Source organism: Haemorhous mexicanus, chromosome Z (assembly GCF_027477595.1).
Source record: "Haemorhous mexicanus isolate bHaeMex1 chromosome Z, bHaeMex1.pri, whole genome shotgun sequence".
Lineage (NCBI taxonomy): Eukaryota > Metazoa > Chordata > Aves > Passeriformes > Fringillidae > Haemorhous > Haemorhous mexicanus.
Genome location: NC_082381.1, coordinates 61575699 through 61599233, shown reverse-complemented (window position 1 = coordinate 61599233; position 23535 = coordinate 61575699). Strand labels below are relative to the sequence as shown.

Below are 23535 nucleotides of genomic sequence, written 5' to 3'. Positions count from 1 at the left end.
TTACCTGATTTAGAAGTTGTACCGTAGTTGTGAAAATATGTTTATTTCTTGCTCTTTTTATTCTGCTATTTTTTCTCCTTGTCTCACATGTTTCTATTATAAACTACATCTAATTTGTGTAACATTTTTATGTCCCTTTTAGGTATTGGGATTGGTGTGCTGGTACGGGAATATGGCAATCTGTCCAACTTGGATAAGGTCTACTTTGCATTTCCTGGGGAATTGCTGATGAGAATGCTCAAACTCATCATTCTGCCATTAATCATATCAAGTATGATCACAGGTATGACTGAAAACGTACTGTTAGCTTGTGGAACTATCATTGTGGGTTAGCTTTCTTTCTAAAGGAAATAACCCTTAAAAACAACTTGATGGAACTCTATACTGAGAAATAGAGATTTCATACCTTTAGATTAAATTATTTCTTTATATAATGAGAATGAGAAAAGATTTTGAATGATTAGCACTATTATCTATGACATTATATAGAGCTGTGAGCTAATAACTGCAAATCTATAGATTCTTGTGTCTCTCTCTCCCTATATTAAGAAGTGGGTTAAGCACATTGCAAGCCTAAAGCTGCAACTGCATATTCTGAGGTAGAGTTAACTGTTATAAGCAGTCTCATTTCACAAGCAAGGGAGAGCTGATCTCATTGCCTTCTGTCACAAAAAGAGTACATTCATAACCTATACTTCCTTGTCTTAGCAGACTTCCCTGAGCTACCTTGCATGAGCTCTAGCATTCACTGAACCCTTCTGTGAGTCCACTTGTACTTCCCCAAAACTGAAAACGCCTTTGAACCAAGCAAGGGCTTGAAAGACTGTGTGGCCAGGAAGGGAAGAGGGAAGCAAAGCTTCCATCTTCTGGGAAAAGCAAGCAAGCTGTTGGCTGGATCCCTGCCCTAATTGCTAGAATTTGCTAACAGGTCACCCACAGAGAAAACTTTGGAAAGATTTGGTGGAGAAAGCCCAAAGCAAGGAGACAGAACTGAACATTGAATAGCCTTTCCTTAGAAATAACTTTTTTCAAAAAAGGGAAAGCCAAGTAAACTTCTTTTTATTCTTTTCGTCTTTACTGAGTGTGCAAGGGTTGTGACTATTTTCTTTTAGCTTCTTGCAGTGAATCAAGACACATTGGTCCCTTTTCATCTCCAGAAAACCTCTGTTTTGACAACATATTCATGTCTAGATATTCAAATCTGTAATGTAGGGTGAGAGGAACCCAGTGTTAGAATTGAAATGGAGAATGTCAAGAGCTGCAAGATCCAGAATGGAAAGCTGCCAAAGACAGAGTGAGAAATGATGTCACAAAATAGCCAAGGGATAGATCCAAAGGAATGAAGGGAGGTTAAACAATTGTTAGTGTGTAAAGGTGAGGAGAACCTTAGTCTGTCCAGGAAAAGCTGCCAAGATAAGACTAAGACATTTCTATTTTTGAACAAGGTTTTATTTGTGAGTGAAGTTGGGCTCATGTCTTCAGAAATAAATTGGATCATTAGAATAATCATGAAATTAATTATTTTTTAAATCTATCTGTCCAGCACTTAGAGGGGAAACAAGAGTCATTCTTTTTAAAAATATTGTGCTTATTTAATGTATAATGTTCCAGTACGAGTAAACGGCACTTGTAACTACTAACACAAGCTTTGATTTTACAGATTGCAGATTACAGTCAAATACAGAAATGACTGTATTATTGGATATGCCAAGGTCAGAATCAGAGCATCTGGTGAGAATGAGATGCTCTGATTCTGTCCTTGGCATCTCCAATTTCCTTAGCATGTAAGAGCATATTTTTTCTACACTTCTATATTAGAATTTTAGGCAAGGGAAAGGAAACAAGATAGATTAAAACAAAAGCTACTTCGATAGAGTATGTAGGGCTTTGCAAATGAACCACAAATGTCTGTGCATGATGCTATTCACCCATATCCATCCTCAGGATTTTGATGAGATATTGCCTCTTTTAAAATAGGTATGTTAACCTTCCAAGCATCAGAAATGCACATTTGAATTGAACAAGTAAACCTGTGAATGATTATAAAGCATACTAGTAATTTTTCTTCTTTTACACAGAGTCATATAGAATGCTTGAGGTTGGAAGGGATCTCTTGAAACTATCTAATCCAATGGCTTTGCAGGGTGTCATGGTTTGATACTGGCTAAACACCAGACAGCCACAAAAGTCATTCACTCACCTTCTTCTATTACAGTTGGGCAGAAGAGAGGGAAAAAAATAAATAATGAAGGGCTCATGAGTTGAGATAAGGACTGGGAGAAAAATACTCTAAGGGCAAACCAGGTTCAAATTTAAAGGTATAAGATAAATTTATTATTAACAGAGTCAGAGGAGGATAACGAGAAGTAAAATAAGCCTTTAAAACACCTTTTTTCCTTCTGAGCCCCTCCCTCCTTCCCACTGACAGTGCAGGAAGACAGGGCGTGGGGATTCTGGTAGTTCATCACCTGAGATTTTCTGGTTGCTCAGGGAGAGGAGCCTTTTCTCTGCCTTGCCGTGGGGTCCCTCCCACAGGCAAGCAGTCTTCCCAAAACTGCTGTGGCATGGGTCACTCGTCCACAGGCTGCAGTTCCCTAAGGACAGGCTGCTCTAGTTTGGAAGCAAGGGCCCCCTCTCTCTGTCTCTGGAAGCAGGAGCCCTCCCTCTCTGTTCAGGCCTCCCATGGACCACAGCCCCCTCCAGCATCCACCCACTCCAGCGTGAGCACCTTTTCCATGGGCTGCGAGTGAATCTCTGCATCCCCCATGGACTTCATGCATTACAGGGGGACAGTTTGTTTCACCACAGTCCTCATCTCATATCTGACACGTGGTGCACCTCCTTCCCCTCAAGGCATCACTGGCCTTGATGCCACCATGTTGTTTTCTCTCACATGTCCTCATTTCCTCCTCTTCTCTGATTAGCAGAAAAACTGCTCCGTGTAGGTACAACTGTCAACAAGTTCTACCAATTCAGAGATTCCTGCCGGATCCCACAGTGCTGGGAGGCTGAGGTCCAGGTTCCACGTTGGGGGTCACTCATGTTTCTGCTGCCGCCCAGGTGACCCCGCCACTGTGGCAGGGGCGGTGACGGCTGCCGCGGCGCTGGCGCTGTTTAATGTCTCCCTTTGTGCAGGGTCTGGGAAGGGAAAGCCACCGCCACCTCTGTCCTTCTGCCCATGGCGTGGCTGGCTAGGGCTGGCCAGGCAGGCAAGGCCCACCGTGGGCCCCGTCGAGATGGTGGCGGCTACGGCTCGTCACCACCACTGGAAAAAACCGTGCACATGCTTTTTTGCTTTTCTTCTTAAATATGTCATCACAGAGGTGTTACCAGCCTCTCTAACTGTGCCAGCAGCTGTCCATCTTCCGAGCCATCAGAGATTGTCGGGCATGGTGGAAGCTTCTAGCAGCTTCTCACAGAAGCCACTCATGTGGCCCTTCCCTGTTACCTAAAAATCCAGGCTGTGTCAAGCAGTGTCTTCATGTTCAGATTAAATCTCATGGGTTTTTAAATTTTTTACTATTGTCTCATGTATTGTTTCTGGGCACCACTGCTAAGAGCCTGGCTCTGTACTCACTCCCACCCATCAGCAATTTATACACATGACTAAGGTCACTCTGAGCATTCTCCTCTCCAGACTGAACAGTCCCTGCTCTCCCAGCTGTCCTCATGTGAGAGATGCTCCAAAACCCTCATCATAGTTGTGGCCCTTTGCTGGACTAAGTCCAGTAAGTCCATCCCCTTCTTCTGCTGGGGAACCCAGAACTAGACCCAGTACTCCAGTTGTGGCCTCACAGGTGTTGTGTTTAGAGAGATCACCTCCCCCCACATGCTCAAAGTGCTTGTCATAGTGTTGCCCAGGAGTCTGTTGGCCAGCTTTGCTGTGAGATCTTACTGTCTCATGGTCAGCTTGTTGTCTGCCAGGACTCCCATATCCTTCACAGAGCTGTTCCAGACAGTCAGCCTACAGCATGCACTGGTTCCCTGCAATATTCCTGCCCAAATGTAGAGCTCTGCTTTTTTTTTTGTTGAGCTCCACAAGATTTCTCTCAGACAAATTTGCCAGCTCATGCAGGTACCTTCGAGTGACCATATGACCATCTCATACATCAGCCACTGCTCCCAATTTTGTTTTGGTGATTCATGCACAAAACTGTTACCTGCAACCAAAATCTAGTGTTTTGACATGACATAAATTTACAAAAGGCATCAAAACTTCCTAGACACCTTTGGACTCAGCATCACAGTCTAGTTAGAGTTATATACCACATTGTAATTGTCTCTGGTGCACACACCTAACCTTCAGCAAAGGCACAATAACATGACAATGTTTTTCTCTCATGGTGAGCTAATTGCATCCCCTTAACTTGTAAACTAAAAAGACATTCATTCTGGACCAGCTGAAGTGTTGTTGCTACTTAAACTACAGTAGCTTTGAATATATTGTGGCCCCAAGTGCTGTATCATCCCATGAACTCTCCCCCCTTGGTCAATCCCCAAGCCCTCAGCCCTGGAAACATTAACTACTTACTATAGAGTCATCCCTCCAAAAGGGAAATAGTCTCCCCCATGGACTTGGTGTCACAACTTCCTCTGGTTTCTCCTTCCCCTGTCACTAGTTTGGTACACCTGGTGGCCATCCCCTTACCCCTGGTGGCCAGGCCCCTCTGCCCACCCCTTAGCTCCACCCCCCACCCCTTCCCCTGTGAGATGCCTGCTTCACGTGGCTCATGCTCTTTCTCCAGGTTTGTCCTTTGGTGGCGGAGTTACTCTGCTGGATTAAAACCTTACAAAAGAGCCTTTCTTGCCTCTATCGCTGAGCCAGTTGTGGTGAGTGTTGAGTGGAGGTTTGACTGCATTGCCTGAATGTTCACTCAGCCTGCTTTTCGACAGGAGAGGCTTGCTGGGGACAAGAGATAGGCAACAGCACCTACCACTTTAACACATGCATTTTTAAAGTGCCACTGAGTATGTGAACAGATACACAGATCCAAGAGCTATGATCATCAGATACAGGCCCTATAGGCGTCTGGGTAATACATGTATTCCAAAGAGGTGGACATCCTCAGAACACATCTGGTCCCACCAAAGACAACTAGCCAGCATGCAGACTGTGGTGCTTTCCTTGCATATCCTACATTTAATCAAGAATGATGAGGTTTCTTTGGAGGAAAATGCTTTTGGGTCTCATTCTAGAAAAGGCACTGCCAAATGCAGAAATACATGGCCTTGCCACTAACAGTAAGGCGAACGGTGAGCTGTCTTGTTTATAATCATAGCTAAAGACAAATCCTGGATCTTCCATAAATTTTTCATTCCCCTCTTTGTTTGCTTCTTTACAGTAATTTTTGAAAGTGCGAATTTTGCTTTTGATCTGAAAATTCAGAATTTCAAAGAGGTCATTTAGTCTAACTTGACTTTAGTAGTAAGGTTTTTGACACTCTCCCATAACATCCCTACAGAACAACTGAAAAAATACAGGTTAAAGAATTGCGCAGTGAGGCAAATAGAAACCTGTCTGAATGGACAGACCCAGAAGGTTGCAATCACCATCACAAGTCTAGTTGGAGGGAAGTCAGTAGTGTTGTACCCCAGGATTCAATATTGCAGCCAGTCCTGTTTAACATTTTATCAATGACTGATGATGGAGCTGAGTGCTTCTTCAGCAAGCTTACAGGCTTGTTCAGTGTGCAGAAGAGAAGGTTACAGGGAGACCTTGTTCCAGATTTCCAACACTTGATGTAACCTACAAGAGAGCTGGAAGGGGTCTTTTTATATGGGCATCTAGTGCTGAGACAAAGGTCAATGGCTTTAAACTGAAAACAAGTAGGTTGAGATTAGATAGTGAAAATAAATTCTTTACTCTGAGGTTTTTGAGGCACTTTTCAGGAATGGGTTACCCATGGAAGTTGTGTTTGCCCTATCCCCAGAACTGTCCAAAGTTATGTTGGATGGAGCTCTGAGCAACCTGTCTAGTGAAAGGTGTCCCTGCCCTTGGCAGATGTGTTGGAACTAGAGGATCTTTAAGGTCCCTTCCAACCCAAACCGTTCTATGATTCTATGATACAAAATATGTCACCAATACATTTTTGAAAATGCAGTCTGTGGTTTTCTTTTTTAGGATTATAATGTCTTAAAAGGTGATGTCACATCCTGAAAATAATCAGCATTAGAGATAGGGAGCTGTGGACAAATGCATGTCCCATGACCAGATCCCAATCCATTTGTGCATAATGATGTAAATCAAGCCACAGCAAAGAGAGTGGATGCTGGAATCACTCCTTGAGATTTCAGCATTTTCTGCAAAATTTGAAGTATTAGTAATTTTAATATGTTGGAATAAATTCCATCTTAGTTTAAAAAAAACCCGTGCTTATTTCCTCAGTTAAATCAGGAACATGCTTCTTCCTTCTCCTTGGAGCTTTAATTAGAGCAGAAAACCCTTTACCTCTATTTTCAGATTCCAAAGGTAAAATTCTCCCTCTGAAGAGATGGGAGGCTTTGTAAAATGTGGTTTTCATTCACAAACTCAGCTCCTCTGAGTGTAAGAGATGAAAAGCATTGTTTACGTACTTATATACGTACAAGTTGCAATTTGTGGAATTTTTCCACTAACCTGCCTAGAAGCATAACTGTAGCCTAGGAGAATACTGACACAAGCACTATTTGTTTTGAGAATCTTGGTTAGTATAACCTTGCTTTGGGGGTGGAATAGTCTGAGTGGTACTCCAACTCAGAGCCAAATTTTAATTTTTCTCTTCTTCTCATAATAATTTTGATGGATTCAAGTGTAAATTTATTTACTTGCACCCAAAAGTCTACCCCTGATAATTTGGTTCAATATATAGGCCTCTTTTGTCTACCCATGAGATTTCTATACTTCAAATTAGTTAATAGCATACTAATGCATCATTCATGTCAAGAAATTATTTGTATTTTCTGTCTTCTGATGTAGTGACATGGGAAAATTGAAAATGAAAATCAAAAGCTTAGAGTGTTACTCAAGATCATGGCTATGATGTCAGAACTACAGCTGTACTGAATGTAATACTCCACACCCCAAATCCACTTTTTTTGAAATAATTTTCTAAAATAAGAAATGTTAGACAAACACAAAAATATGTTATCTTTAGGTGTCCTGTAGGGAGAAAGAATTGAGAAAAATCTCTTGTGTGCTTCTGCTTAAAGTTTTGACACTTAAATCGTTTTGGGAGTACTTATGACATATAAAGTATCTTTGAAAGTCTTAGAAATTCACAGCTCTAATTTCATTCTGAGAATGAAAATGGAGTTGTGCAGTGTATTTCATTAAGCATGCATACTGAACAGATTAGTCCTCTTTAATCACTTTAGCTTTCTTTTTCATGAAGTGAGATTCACACGTTATGCAACAGCAGGAAATGTTTGCAAATCTGTTTTCTGTCAGGATCACAGTAGAACTTAGGTTGGAGACAACTGTCAAGTTTCCTGAACAGTTGTTTGCTTGTACTTGGGTACAAGCTGAGAAAACTTACGTGCCTAGTCTGAAGTTTACCAGTCTACATAAAGTGTCTGGCCTTATTTCCTACTCCTAAGTTCCGTGTTAGTAGCTAGTGTCAGGAGATCTGGATCTTAACGCAACATCCCCAGACATCCAGTTACTATGAGAATACTGTGGGTCTGCTTCCCATCTCTTTTCAATTGGTCCTTCTCAGAGGGAGTTATATCATGCTGCCAGCCACATTGATTTTCAAACTGTAAGCCATGGATCTTGATGTGGAGGTCTTTCTTCAGGGCTAGAATGTGTTCTGTCAAAAAAATTCACATCACATATGTCATAAATGACCTTTTCTTTGATGATGTTTCCAGAGTTACCCATAAATGCTAGAAGTTTTACCATTGTGTTAAAACATGTGGCACATAGCACAGCAGGTCCATGTCTCAGATCTCATTATTAATGACATGATTTTATCAGCTGTTCAACATCTGTTTCAAGCTCTGCAATAATCTGTGCCTCATTTCTTATCTTTCCTCCCTGACAAAATATTAATAAAGCCTTTTCTTATGTTTCTGACCTCCCCTGCACTTTCAGCCCTCACAGACAACTTCAAAGAGACTAGAACAGATGCATAGGAGTTTCCTGAATTGTGAATTTCTGCAGGCTCAGCTATGGGGAACACCAAAATTTCTTAAAGCCATTGATGAGGCATTTGCAGATACATGGCATACTTCAGGAACAGTGGAAAAAAAGACAGTATCAATTACCTCTCTCAGGGCAGCTGTAAGTGAGCTATAAATACAATGTCTGCTGAGCTGTGGGTCTGGCAAAACTATAAAGCTTCTATGGCTATAGAAATAAACTCTTACTTTACTCCAGGGCCCACTTTGATTACTGGTCCACTGCAGTCTGAAGCATCATGCCAGTTCCATTTTACCCAATACTAAATATACACTCTTACGTGCACTTGCTACTAATAGTACAAAGGCAATGATTTCACCACAAATCTGCCTCAGCAGTTTCTATTTCTACAAGTCCAAGAAGCACAGCTATTGGGAGATGCTCCATTACTTACATCCTTAGGCATCCTTAACAGGCCCTGTACACCACCAGCACAGTCCTTGAGAAATTATTGGTCTAGTTTAACATACTTAGGGACTGTTTTCTGAAATACCTGCATGTTCTTTGTATGCATTGCTGTTTCTTAAGCCAAAAGAGCTTTCAAGAAAATCAGATCCATTATATAGTGTTAGTAAATTAGTTAACTGGGCTCAGACAGGAGACTCACCTCTTCCTTCTGTATCATTAATTGTGTGAAGGTCAGAAAACATTACAGTACTGTTAATGAGTTCTGCCTTCAGCTGTATTGAGGGATGTTGGAAGTTCTGTCTCTGCTGTCCATGTGCAGTCATTGAAGCAGGCAGGATGGCAGAGTCAGGGGTTATTAATGGACAAGACTTTGTGCCCCTCTTGTTCAGATTACTTCTGTCATGTCATCTGCTCCTTTCCCATCAATATCAGTTGACCTTATACAAGTGAGACAGCCCTTACATTATTCAAAGTTTTAAAGTAATAAAACTTTGAAGTGCACTTCTGGTTCATGGAGCATGATTACCACCAGCTCTCAAGGGCAAACAACTCCAACAGAACAGCCATTTTGTGGTACCAGCTGTCATTGCTTCCTGTCCTAGCCACATCACTGTGGGCACTGCTGGTGGTATCACTGTGGATGGATCTAAAGTCAGTTGATGTCTTCTGCTGTTCTCTTGTGGAGCTCAGGACATACACAACTGTTCCACTAGATAAACCAGATTTCATTCACCTTTTTCACTCCATTTCCCTGTGAGTAGATATCACAATTGATTAAAAGTTCAGTGTCATGTTAAAGGGCTTTTTTAATAACATGGAAGTTAAACCTTGTCCACATATACATTTTGCCACCAATAATTTTGAGGGAATTCAAGTACTTTCAATACTACGGTTTTCTGTATACATTCCATACATGTATCACCAGCAACAGTGCAGGGGCCATATTTCTGCTGCATCCTTGAACTGAATCTGATTTCTGTAATGAATCTTGTTAGCCTGTCCACTTGTCCATCTTGGCAGATAGATGTGTCATCTTCCTTCCTTTCAAGTTCTTCTTATATTCAAAACAAGGAACATCATCTCTCCTGAAAAGGCATTAGCTTCAGATTATATAACCTCTAAGAGCTTTCTAGAGAAAAAATTAAAATGTTCCTAGAAGTGATGAATAGGAGGCAGTACTAATACCCTCTTTCTCCACGTCTCCAATAAGCTCTGTAGGGAAAAATCATAATACAATGATTATGCCAACTGCCAAGAAGACAGCACAACAGTCCTTAGCAAACTGATATCCAGGGTCAGAAATTACCTCTGGTTTATAATTATTTTAACCCTTTCATTGCTATCAACTGTTCATCTCCCATTCCACCCTATCTGGCATTTAGAAAGGTTCATTACAATTACTTTTTCAACCTCATCCTAAATGATCCAAGACATCTTTCAGTATTTGGACTGTTGTAACTATTGTTATATTCCACATTTTAGTCTCTTTGTTGGGTTTTTTCCAATCTTTTTTCAATGCCTCTCCAAAGTTGAGACCAATATTTGATACGTTAATCCAAGTCTCATTAGATCATGTAATTAGAAATTGAAAATTTTCTGACTTGTATTTTTTGGTGATATTTAAATAGTAATAACAGATGCTTAGGCATTACCTACATGCATCTATCTCTCTTTCCCACTCTCTCCTTAACACCGCCCCCCTGTCATGTGCTAGTTTTTCTCATTTCATTTGTAAGACATTCTTTTGTTGCACTGATACAACATACTAGTAGGGTAATAATCATTTGTTCTAAAGAAGAGCAGTTAATGAAATTTCTATCAAGTCGATTGAAAAGGTAATTGCTACAAACTGCCATAGAAATCCTTTTCCTTTACAGTAACAATGACATTTGAATAGACAGGATAACTTCTGTTACAGAAGAATTGATAGAATAGGAATGGAAGACTTCTAGTAAAAACACTAAAGACAGTAGATCATGAAAAATCTCATCTGAGAGACTGCAAATCGCTCTGTGTTTGCGTTGTCCATTTGCCATAGCATTTTCATTACCTGATCTTCTCAGCCAACATCTGACTTGGAACTGTCCTCCTAATGAGACTTAGCTAAAGAGGTCATTCAGTTAGCTGGGGAAAGACTAGTTGCAAAAGATCCTTCCAAGCCCCACGACACAGTAAACTTGAGGAAAAAATAAAATTGTGAGATGCATGTCAAGCGAAAGATTTTTGAGAATGCAATAATAGTCTGAGTCCTTTGTCTCAGATGAGCAGTAGACAGTACATTGTGCTGTCTGAAGTCCTGTGTGTGGGTGGTATTTCAGTAGACAGTTGTGAGTTACTTACTCGGTCCTGATAGTCTTGTTCAAACACAAGGAACGTGATATTACATTTCCCAGAGAGTTCCACAGAGCATCAGGAAAAAAAAGGAAAAGATTCACCCTTCAGCTTTCGGAAGAAGCAACAGAAATTGCTGTTAAACTAGTCTGGAAACTGAAATTTCAGGGAGAATATGAATAAAATTACATTTCAGGAGATTATTGACAGTCAGGGCAAACTTGACAGTCAGGGCTTAACTACAACATCATGCAAATAAAAGGGCAAAATGGGAGAGAAAGGGCTCATAGTCTGAAATGGGAAGAGGGAAAAATCATAGATGACTCAAAAATGTCTTCAGTAAAGCATGGGCTCAGAATTCACCACAGTGATTCCCTCACTGCACTTTTTTTCCAAATTGTATACAGAAGGATTTTCCCTTCAAAAAGTGAGCATAGACCAAGGACAAAAGGAAATACTGGGTCAAGAACAAAAGGACAGAAGACAACTGGTTTTGGAATCCTTTCTTTTCAGAAGCCCTGAGAAAAAATTCTTCTGAATTTATGTATGAACTGTCCCAGATTTATAGGACAGCACAAAGGACCTTTCCCTGGAGTGAAAAAGAAATTTTCTTCTTTGTGTCTATAACCCAACTATTAAATAATGACAAAATTCACATGGAAATACTATGAAATCTAGTCTTACATGTGTGAGATGCCTTCCTTTCCTAGCAGCAGCTGATTAAAGTGGTATAGCTCATGGAACAAGAATGCAAATTTGGATTCTCTTAGATACATAGAAAAATAAGAAAATAAGCTATAAGCTTGCTATACCCTCCTTGTGCAAGCAATAATCTTGCTCAGCACTGCAGCTAGAATTTGGTGTTCTCACCTCAGATTAAAAGCATGTCAATCTTCTTAAGGTAAAGGCCAAATACTGTTTTAGCATTAGCAGTGTTTCCTATTGCAAGTAGAAGATGGCAACTAATTCAAAATTTCCATTTGCATCTAAGAAGGATTATTTTTATGGCCTGACCACCAGCCTTGTGATGACCAGTGGATTAAATGAGAACTCTCAGTAGACAGTGTCAGCACTCTTGTAGTTTTTTTTTTTTCCTTACTACTTTTAAAGAATAAATATTACCTTTTTGCAACAACTAATAACATAGTTCACCCCAGCAATAAAATGACATTACTTCTTTTATATAAGACATTGTGGTCCCCTTAGAAGGATTGCTTATTGAAATTCTCTGTATGCATTTTAAGAGTCGCCTATGGTTTTCTATTTTTTTATGTCTTATGCAACATTCTGTAAAAACATTTTGCTCTCCTGGATGCTCACCAATCATATCATTTCTGTGGTGTAGTGACTGCATATTGCTGCCAGAAGAGCCAAAATGGACATGAAGAAATAAAGTGTGAACACCTGGGAGAAGTTGAGAATTATTTTGTGATTTATCTAGTGACCTCGGAAGTTCCTCATTTAGTCAGTAAGGCTGCTGGCAGTTTGGAGCAGTTTCTGAACTGTGTTTTGCCTTTGAATCAGCGTCGTGGTCATAGCTGAGAAGGTCTAAAAGCCATACAGTTTTATTCTTCAGGAAGTTTTGTTGTTATATTTTTGTTACAATTGGGAACTAGTTAAGGAATTAGATATCAGAATCCTGAGAGAAATGTGTGCAGTTGATATGCACCATATTTGAGTTGGTTTTAATCAGAATTGAATTGGCTTCTAAAACTAATAGAGAAGCATACCATGTGGCTGTCAGTAGTGTGAACTTGGAAGGACCTTGAGCCAGACTCTTCCTTCAGGTCCTGGGCCACTTAAGGCGTACAATTGTCAGTGCTAGAAGCTGGCTAAGTGGCGTCGAGAAAACTCACATCTTGATCCTCAAGTGTAGCTGTGCTGCAAAAGGAGTTAAACAGCCAAGCCTTTTATGGATTACACATAATGATCAATGTGTTGTGCAGTTAAAGTGATGATCCTGTCAGCTTCCACCAATCTTTGGAAGTTTGAGAGCAGCTAAGTACTGCAAGAGGTAGACTTGATGATGGCACTGAAATTTGTAGAGCGGCAATAAAAAATGCCAGGGGGTCTAGGTATGATTATTTCTGTTGAACAGAGTCAACCACCACACCAAATTTATGATTAAATCTCTTATAACGTACTGAAGAAGAGCACCTGGAAGCATAAATCTGTGTGTACAGTTGCATATATTCCAATCTGTAGAATGGTTTGACAGATTCTGAGGATGTAGGTGTTATCCCCTAGAAAACTATGAAGATGATATTTCTGGAAGTCAGAAGATCCCTGTGATTGTTTCCAGTACTTCACAGAACCCATTTTACTCCCAGATCTCACAGGACCACAGCACTGGTCTCACAAGAGCATAGTGAACAATTCTGAAATTACAATGCTATGCCTCAAACCAAAGCCATTTGGCCATTTGTACATATGCATTTTTACAGGCCTCTAAAGTTCAGTGGCTACTGGTAAAAAATTCTGGAACATCATGTTTCATATTTAAACTTATTTTTGCTTAAATGAGACTATTCCCTTAGGTAGCTTTATCTAGTAGTATTTCAGGGAAGTACTTTTAAACATGTACAATTTTTAAAAATTGCTGCAGTGCAGCATTTCACTTTGGAAGGGTTTTGAGGTCCTTGTACAAGAAAGAGTAGAAGGGAGAGACTTGATTTCACTGATTTTTTTGCGTTGTATTCTTTTGCAAGTATATGTGATACAAAATAGAGAAAACTGGGCAAAAAAAGAGAAGAGTACTAAGAGCTTCAAGCTGGAGACTGTAACATCAAAAACATGGGAGGTGAATTGCAGAAGACTAGACAATTGATTCCAAAATTTTACTTGAGTAATTAAAACCTTACCTCTGTTCTGCTAAAATCATATGAGCAGAGATAGATTAACAGATTTTAACATCAGTTGGTGTCTTTCGTGATGATCTCACTTAAGCCTTTTTGTATCATAGCCACAGAATTGCATTTGTGCTTCAGTGGCTACAGCTAAATTAGGAAGTATTTTATAGGAAAATTTAAGGGGCTCATGAGAAATAACTGCAGTTTTGAAATGCCATGGGATGGAGGAGAATCTATCATGCCTGTTCAAACTCTATACAGTATTACCAGTTTATCTGTTCAAACATGTTTAAATTTGAGGATAGATTGAGGGAAAAAAGAACAAATACATTAGTTGTAAAAGTTTAGTGGTAATCCAAAGTAGATAACCAAATCTAATTACGCTGCTTTTGTGATATAATTTTAATGACACTGAAGACTTTCTTTTTGAAGCAATGTGCCATCTTAGTTTGAGTAATTAGTGTTCTTCTGAACTGAAATTGGTGTTGTGTAGTAGTTTAGTACTACTGACTTTGTAGTTAGTAGTGTTTTAGTGCTTTGATCAATACATTTTCTATTAACTCCTTCAGTTCCAAAGAAACTGTAAAGCCATGATGTAACTACAAAGGGAATCTTAATTTTCAGTTATCTTCAGAAAAAGGCTAGTAGCTATCAATTATGTTATCAATTGCTCAGTCATGATACTAGGACATATCTGGAAGAATAATGGATAGAAGTCCATTATTATATAGCATATTTTCTTATGTGTAACAAGCTAACATGAAATAAAATGGAGCTTAGCACTACACATCACCCAGTGCAAACCTATGTCTGTGGCACTTGTAGTGAATGCTATTTCAGTCTCTAAATGGAAGCATCATTCTGAATGCAGGTTTCAGAGTACAACAGCTTTCCAAAAATGCAAACCCCACACCTATCATCCCCAGTCCATAGTTGTACTTATTCAGCCATGTCTGTCTGAATAATTTGTGTGGTTTTATGGTTACCAGCAAAGCAGCATCAACATGACAATGGAAGGACAGGCTGGATCCTAGCACAGCTTGCTCACTAAGAGGATCATTACCTAGTTTAAAAAGGCAGGGGCAAAGTTTACCCTTTATTATACCTCTACTGAGCATAACAGTTTGCAAAGGGATTTAATTTGGAGCCAGAAGAATTCCTGTCACAGGAATCTCCTTTCATATTTACTGTAGGATCTTTATAACTGACTACTCCAGGGAAATAACGTTGCATGATTATTAGGCTCTTAACTAAGTCAACAAGACTGTCAGGCAAGAAAAAAAAAAAAGGTCACAAGTTTTAGACTAAAATTCCGTTATTTCCAAGTTTTTGAACTTTTTGTTAAAAGTTATGGAACGGTGGCAACACCTGTTTGCTCCCTTTAAAAAAAAATGTGAATTCTTCCAAGTTAATTTATCAGGTGCAGAAGTTTCAACATTGACAGCCTTTGAAAATAGGCTTGTCCACAGAAAGCATCATTTGTTATTATTGGTGTGAATTGACTCGTTCAGGTAACCAGGGGAAGCATGAAGTGACAGCTGAAACGCAAAGACTAATTTATTTCATTACCTCACCAACAATGCCAGTTGGCTGAGGCACATGGAGACAGAGCTCCATTAGGCTTGGCTCATCCTAGCGGCCAGTGCGGAGGAAGTGCTTGCGGCCTGCCTTGCTGTAACAGAAGGCTTCCTGCATCTCTGTGAGACTGTGTTATATCTCCATAGGAATTCCACTTCTCAAAACAGGCACAGGCTGAACACTAGGCACAATAAATGGAGTTGTCCCACACTGACATATTTAGCATTCCCAGCTGCAAGGTCACTTTGGTCTAAACTATTCCCTCCTCCTCCCCAGATTTTCCAGTTTTAACCATTTCCTCCCAAAACTAGCCATTCTCAGGAGTTCTTGCTGCCGTGATTTCCGCAGCTGAGCCCACAGCAATGGAAAAGTCGTCCTTTCTACCTTTTTTACCCTCATTTCCCAAGGTGAGAAATAGAAATCAAGGCCCAGATTCTGTGTTCATTCATGCCTCAAACAATATCCTTACTGCTAACAGTTTCCTGTAATAGCTGTGGCATTGTTTTTCTCTGCATTAACCTGTATTCCTTCGCCAAATGAATAGTTCACTGATATCCTTATTTGCTTTACAAGTGAGAGAATCTTTGCATAATGATTTCTGTATATATGTGTAGTTCTTCTGTACTCAATCTTATGATACACTATGCCATGGAAGACCCCAAGATAATCAGATAATGAAATAAAATAACCTTCATTCTTCCCTCTGAGTATTGTTTGCATTTTGAATAACAATTAACAGAACTAGTAAGACATTATATGAGTACTCTAGGCACAAGTTGTCAGTGCTGTTAATATCTCTTCTGTATGAGACATCAGCTCATGGTTAAACTGTGCTTGCTAAGATCCTTTTTGAGCTCAAAGATCAGTACGTTACATGTATGTCAGATCTCTTGATTTTTCTTCCTTCACTTTTGAAACTGTTTTTCCCTACAAAATCACACTTCTCTGAGGCTAAACATCCTCCTCGTGGTTTAGCTTTTGTATACAAAGGAATGCAGCCAGTCTTTGATAAACTGACTCGATAAACATACAAGTATTAATGGATCACAAATGTATAATAAAGAGATAGCAGTGAATTATTGACTAATGTTGTTATAAACAGACAAGTTTTGGAGTCAAAATGCTCACTTTGCCCTCGTTACTGATTTTACAAATACAACTTTTATAATCTTTTAAAAAATTAATAAACACTTCATGAGAAGTTTCATTTAGTATTGTTGCCAGAAACTAAGTTGACCTGAGTATAATACCTGTCTCAGCACTTTCCCTACCTTCATTAATAAATCTGCTGTCTGTTCTTGACAATGACATATACAGGTGGGGAAGTGTGAACCACCCAAACTTCAGAAAAAGCTTTTGTCAAAAATTTAAAAACAGTAAACCTGTTAAAGAAGACAAACTGACCAGAAATGATCCTTACTTGTCTGATGAGACTTTGAGCCTGGGATAACAAGCCTGAGCAACTCCCTTCACATGGCTTTGAGATTTAAAGCCAAAATGTTACAGATCTGGAAAAAGTGAAGCCATGAGTTAAATGAATAAGGAAATAAATTGTGACATCCTCTTGTAAACCAAAGAAATCTAATTAATCACAAACATCAGGGAATCAAGAAAGCTCAATTGTCTTTGTTCTAGAAAAAAAAAGGGGGGGGGGGGAGAGAAAACAGGGTGGGGGGGAAGGGAAAACATTTCTGAAAAGAAGCAGAAGCAAATATGTTGGTCAGCTACAGATATTTTTCAGAAGTGCAAATGTCAATTAAGTATTTAGAAACATCTTGAATAAAGAAAAATCTTCTGCACAGAAGTAAGAGACAATAATTACTTCTCTCTCCAAAAATGACAACATTCTTATAAGACTGGCTTTTATTGTTTTGTTTCTGTGGCTGTTTTTTGCAGGTGTTGCTGCTTTGGATTCCAACATTTCTGGGAAGATTGGTTTGCGAGCAGTTGTATATTATTTCTGCACAACAGTCATTGCTGTAATATTAGGTACTCTGTGATTCTGTAACTTTTTAAATCATCAGCATTGCCTAATTACAAATGTACTGCACTGTGACATTACTAATTTCCCAAGACAGGATGTAGAGATGAGATGGGGAATCATACCAGACAACGTGACATTACCTGTAGTCAGATACAGAGAGGAGCTAGTCCTGCTGTCCATGGTTGGGCTGTGTTCATATCCAGTGTGAAGCCACAGGCAATTTCACCATATATTTTAGCTCAGGGAAGATTAGGAGCTGTCTGCTGAGGTAAAAAATTACCAGCAGTGAGAAAGCTGAATAAATGTCAAAGGCCAACCTTAAATACAAAGTGAATTTCCTCAATAGCAAAACTGATAGCCTGTTCCTGATTCTCAGATTGGAAAATATGTAGTGTGTCACACCTGAAAGAATGACAGAAAATACTGGTTCCCTTGTAATCTTGTATCTTTCCTTAAAGGTTTTTTCCCCCCTCTGTCACTGCCAGGCTCCAATCCTACATTTCCGATATTCTCATCTCCTCTTACAGGAAGTTCATTCCTGACAAGCAACATTGGCATGTTCTGTATTTGCTTAAAGAAACATCCTCAGCCCGCCTTCTTAAATAAGAAACAAAATAAAACAATCTATCTTATATGTCTGGGTAATTTCTGTGAATACATAAGAAGGAATACTATATAAAGACTAATTTTAGTATGTATCTAACTTTGAAATTGTCCCAACTTTGGGTGAGGTGGGACAATCTCCCAAGGTCCTTGCTATTCTAAGTTGTTCCATGGCAGTATGACATCACTTGTTTCACAATGCAGAACTGTGCAAGTACAGTACTGCTTTTATTCATTAGAAAGACTTGTTCCTGCCTGGTTGAAGGGTCATCCAAACAACTTTTTCTCCTTTCTTTCTCCCTTCACTGAAATTTAGTAGTTTCATTTGCTTTGGCTTTCTTTGGACTTGTATAAGAAAAAAAAAAAAGAGAGAAAAAAAATTGGAGAATTACAATAGTAAAAATGGTTAAAATGAATGAATAATTTGTCATTGATTTCAGTATTTACAAGGTCAAATCTAGTATTTCCTAATCTACAATTTTTTTATTTCTTTCTTTTTCTGAAGCCTTCTCTTACATAACTATATTGGTACCTAACTTTGATGAAACACCCTCTGACTGTGGGGTGCACACTTGTATTCATATCTAAAAGCTAGTAACAAGTAGAGCTACATAAAGGAAAAGGGAAGTAGCAATTAAATATATTCACTCTGCAAAAGTTGCAGCATACTCATCTGAAGCCCAGCTAAAGTAATTTACCTTCTTGGTGAGCAGTAGTGATGTAGTACGATGCATACAAAAACAAAGCTGAAGTGATGAAGTCTAGGGGCAAACCTGCAAGTAGCTCCTGTACTAGGGGAACCCACACATTTAAGGACACCATCTGCAGACTTTTCTGCACATAGCAGCAGAAGCATCCAGGGAAAGTGTTTATTGAGTTGAGTTCACAAAGAGTTTGGCGACACAGGATATACTGAGGAAGAATGCACCAATGCCTCTGCTTGCACTGTGAGCTCTTTGCTTTTCCTTCTGCAGGGATTATCCTTGTTGTGACCATTAAACCTGGAGTGACTCAAAGAGCAAGTGATATTGACAGAATGGGCAGTACCCCAGAAGTCAATACTGTTGATGCCTTGCTGGATCTGATCAGGTGAGATTTTAATTTTTAGTTTCCATATCCCCTTTGCAGAAGTTCAAACAAACACAAATAAAGTTGTGATAGGTAATACAATAAAATGCCTTCTGATACTGTTTGGGTGAATAAGGGTAGTATTTCAACAAATTAGACATTTTAAAATTTACTCAAAGCGGTTTGTTTAAAAAATTCTCTTTACACCATAGACTTCAGCTAATAAATCAGTGGTGGAAAATCCCTGCTTCACAGAAATTGACATGCAAGATTTATCTATTATGAGGAAAAATCCATAAAGGATTGGTGGATTAATGGTGATTACTGATTGGCACCTTCTGTGTCATCCAGTGTAGACAATCAGCTGAAATTGCAGACCTGTGGTTCCCCTCCTCAAGGCAGCATGTAGAGTAACAGATGCAGTATGCAAAGATTTTCAGGGGTTCCACAGTTAAGAAGTTTGCTGCATCACCAGTATCCAAGGCAACTGTATAATATGTCTTTCCCCATTAGCATCACGGACAATGATAGATACTTTAAAATGGTTAGAAGAAGAACACCTCTAGAAAAGACTGCAGAAGACAGGTACAGGTTTTCAGAGCTACTGTGTATAAGGGATTTGAAGAAAAATAACACCAATAAAGGCTGCATTTCCAAGAGAGGCTAGACGCTAGATGGTATCTTCAAAAATATTTCTGTTGATTTTTTTTTTTTCTTCTAGTGTATTTAGTCTGTATTCTGGGTCACTATTCCTGCCCATCATTTTGTCTTTGTAGAATTTTTACTTAATCTGTCATGTAAGAATCAACTGCCACATATCTAGTAGTTTAGGGGTTTGTTATAGATTATAGCTCAACTTCTTGCAAAGAAATTGAAGACTGTAAACTAGCAGTTAAAAGATCTGAAATTCTCTTTTAAAGGAATTAGAATTGCTTATATGTTTATATTCAAAAATATGGATAAAAATAATAGATTTAAGATTCAAAACCAGACAGTCTTGTAAAGATGAAGGAAAAACCCACACTTACACAAACTGATTTTGCTTTTGAATAGATTTTGCTTTTAAAACTTGAAAACCAAAGGCAGGAGTTTGTGAAAGATCTTTAGGGGAGATTTAAAAACTTCTGCTTCAGTATATAAATGCATTATATATGTGTAATGCATTTTCTGCACTGGATTGGATATTTACCAAATACCTAATTAATGCTTTCTTTTTGTAATTGTTTGGATCTGAAATTGGCATTTGGAAAGGAGTCACACAACTGCATTGCACTAAATCTTCTAATTTTTCAGTGTTTGAAAATTGTCCTTAACACCAGAATAACACAGGAGAATTTACCACTAACCAAGATTAATTTCTGAATTGAAAACTACAATAGAGTAACATTAGAGTTACCAAATATCTTATTCTTACATAACAGCCTTTGTAAGAGGTTTTTTATTTTTCTTTTCTGCCTATATTTGACATATCTTATAAAGATGGTGTGTCCTGTATTCCTTATACAAGTCAAGGAGATAATGTAGCCAGGATAAAATACACTGGGTTTAGTAGCTTACCAAAATAAATGTCAAATTAAAAACTAAAAATTAAGCCCAAAAGTTCAACAAGTTCAAGCAGGAAAACAGTAGTTGGGACTCTTAAACCCTTAATATCTTTGGAAAAAAAAAAATCTATCTATCTATCTATCTATCTATCTATCTATCTATCTATCTATCTATATCTGGTGATGCTAAATATACTTCTTTCTGCTAAAATAAATAAAATATGATCTGTTTTTAAGCATCAAATTTTATCATTTTGTTTATAGCAAACAACTTTTCCTTAGTATGCTGTAGTATTGAAATGCTTCTATGCTTGTTAACAGGAATATGTTCCCAGAGAACCTTGTTCAGGCCTGTTTCCAACAGGTAAGTTTGAACATCCCTCTTTATTTCTGTAGTTTTCACTGTTAACCACAAAATATTTTCACAAAAATAATAAGGCAAGACTTATTTCTGAGAAGTCCAGGAATATCTTCATCTCCTATAAAAAGGTGGGGGTTTAAGGCATGTTGGTTCCATTTCCATTATGATAAACACTCTGCTATCAACTATTAAGTCCCAAAATGGTACTGTTTAAGAGCTGGATGCAGAAACCAAGAGTGTATAAGATAAGATGTTTCCTTTTGGGACAACAAGGGTTAGAAGAACCATCTTATGAGGATTAGTTTCCTTATTCTTAAGATCCATCTGTGTCTGATAAAGTCTGTGTAAGTTAGCCTTCACCCTGAAGTGTCTCACATCTAATATCCAGTGCCAGACCAAATCCTTTGAAGGAAAAGGATGATAACTAGTAGTCTATTTGAGATAGAAAAGTGAGTGTTGCAAGATGAAAGAGGAAACTTCTGTCTATATATTAGACTTATCAGTTAACCTTCCCCAGAAATTTATATCAGAAATTTATATGCTGCTGTGCACAACTCACTTTATAAAACTTCTCCATGTAGTTTTTGTCATCATTACTGGCCATCCCACACTGAGGGGACAGGCGGGCTCTTTTAGAAATCCTTGACAGAATGCTGGTGGCATTAAACTGTAGTTACTATTAAAGTCTTGTTTTCTTAATGGGTTATGATTAGTATAGCACAGAACTTACAATCAGAATAGCACAGGATTTCTAGCAGCAGAATCAGTGAAGAACAGTTTTATAATAACACCATTTAACTTGTTTTCTAATCACCTGGAGCCACTCTATATTTTGTCAAATCTTAATACTTCATTTGCTGTATCAATATAACAACCATAATCTAGGCTTGAAAAACATATAAAAGAATGCAGGTTGGTCACTCAGTCCTCAGAGGAAGCAAACAATGATGGAGGCATCCCTGACCACCAGGTCTCACTGTCCTGCAGTAGTTTTGGTCCAAGTTACTCACTAGGACTTGTACCTGCTTGGTTTTATGGACAGTGTACTTGCTGCTGTTAGACTTGCCTGTTCTGTGACTGCATCATCAACGCCACTCATCTGGCTGGGTGCCTGGAACATTTAAGACAAATATGAAGAGGAGTAGTCAGCCTAGTGCCAGGAATCTGGAGGCTAGTAGGGAGCAGAAGAGAGTCTGTTCAGTTTGTCTGCTTGGTGCACAGGACCTTGAAGACCTGGCAACAAGGGGAAAGGGAAATATGTAACCCATTTGACCACTAAGAATGGCTGTTTGCCTAGAATAGTGGCGTTAGTTATGCTGACCACATCACCAAGGGCCTCTCCTGGCATGGCTGTCAGCAATTCTCTCCAGACTGTTTGTTCCAGCAAAAAATTCTTGCCATTGTTGGGAGCTCTAGCTCATGCCCTGCAAGACTGCAGCACATCCATGGGGTATCCAAGATCCTGGGGAGCAGAATTCATAGCATATTATTTGTGAACCTCTTGTTTCATCTACAGCTTCTGAGGTACAGAGTCCTGATGGCTCACATGAATTGGGAAATAAAGTCTTTGTCTATGTTTGCTACCTTCAGCTTCAATTGGTTAATTTTTCTCTTATTTTTACTGGACCTTTGTTCTTCAGTTTTCTCATTTTTCTAAATAAGTTCTTCTGGATTTTTTTTAAAAAAACTTTTCCAGTATAAAACCAAGCGTGAAAAAGTTAAAACTACAATTGCTGTGGATAAAAATAGCTCCATATTTCGAGAGGAATCCACTACAACAGCCACAACAGCAAAGGCTTCAGAGGTACGACCTTTTATCCTTTCATTCCTACATAATATATGAAGTAGGAAGAAAGAACATAGACTAAATTTGGTTTATTTCATGTGATGTGATTAGTGATGAAGAAATGATTGGAAATAGCACATAGATGGATTTTAGCAAGAGCACAGAAGTAACTTGATAAATGCTTAGAGATCCTTCCAGTAGGTTTATGAACAGCCGAGGATCCCATGGGTAATTGACCAGTCCAAAGAAAATAGCTGAAGATTGATTACATTTATCTGCTTATGTATTATCAATTTTCTGAGAGATTCAATACTCACTGTGGAAAGTCTAGATGTATATCACCTTGAGATGTTTGAGTAGCAATGACTGTAATTGTAAGCACTAAAAAAGGAAATTAGCTGAAAATAATAATAAGTATTTTTTAATGGAAAACAAAACAATTTAAAGCATTTGTTAATTAACAGTTTTTACTCTGTAAAAAAATGTACAGAAACAAAAGTGGAGATTTAAGAAGCCCTTCATTAGAGGTGTGGAAAGCTTATAGGTGTTAATGGTGTATGAAGTCTAGACTTACTCTGGAGGAGGGGGAGAAAGGAAGTCAATAGAATGTGAACACAGAACTATAAACAATACCAAATCAATATACATTTTATTATACTCCTTCCAAATTTCATCTCAGAGTAATAATAGCAGGGGAAGATGAGCTTTATGAAGAGACATTAATTAAATCCTGAACCAGAATGTAGTGAAGAATTGTACCCTTTTGTTGATACATTTAGGCTGCACAGAAGAATGTATGAATACCTCTTTAGTAGGATTTTTATGTTATGTGCACATAATTCTCCTACAAATTATGGAATTACAC

The 23535-nt window shown here is 38.6% G+C and overlaps 1 protein-coding gene across 2 annotated transcripts in view; it reads left to right on the top strand.

Annotated features, from left to right (window-relative positions):
* Nucleotides 1-23535, top strand: part of SLC1A1 (solute carrier family 1 member 1) — a 51226-nt gene that overhangs the window by 13637 nt on the left and 14054 nt on the right. Inside the window, exons 2-6 of one of the 2 annotated variants that reach the window (XM_059873588.1) lie at nt 143-283; nt 17221-17313; nt 18886-19000; nt 20845-20887; nt 22581-22688. In XM_059873588.1, the coding sequence (XP_059729571.1) occupies nt 143-283; nt 17221-17313; nt 18886-19000; nt 20845-20887; nt 22581-22688 (500 nt within the window). The remainder of the gene's footprint in view (nt 1-142; nt 284-17220; nt 17314-18885; nt 19001-20844; nt 20888-22580; nt 22689-23535) is intronic. The other variant, XM_059873589.1, reaches the window with a different exon arrangement.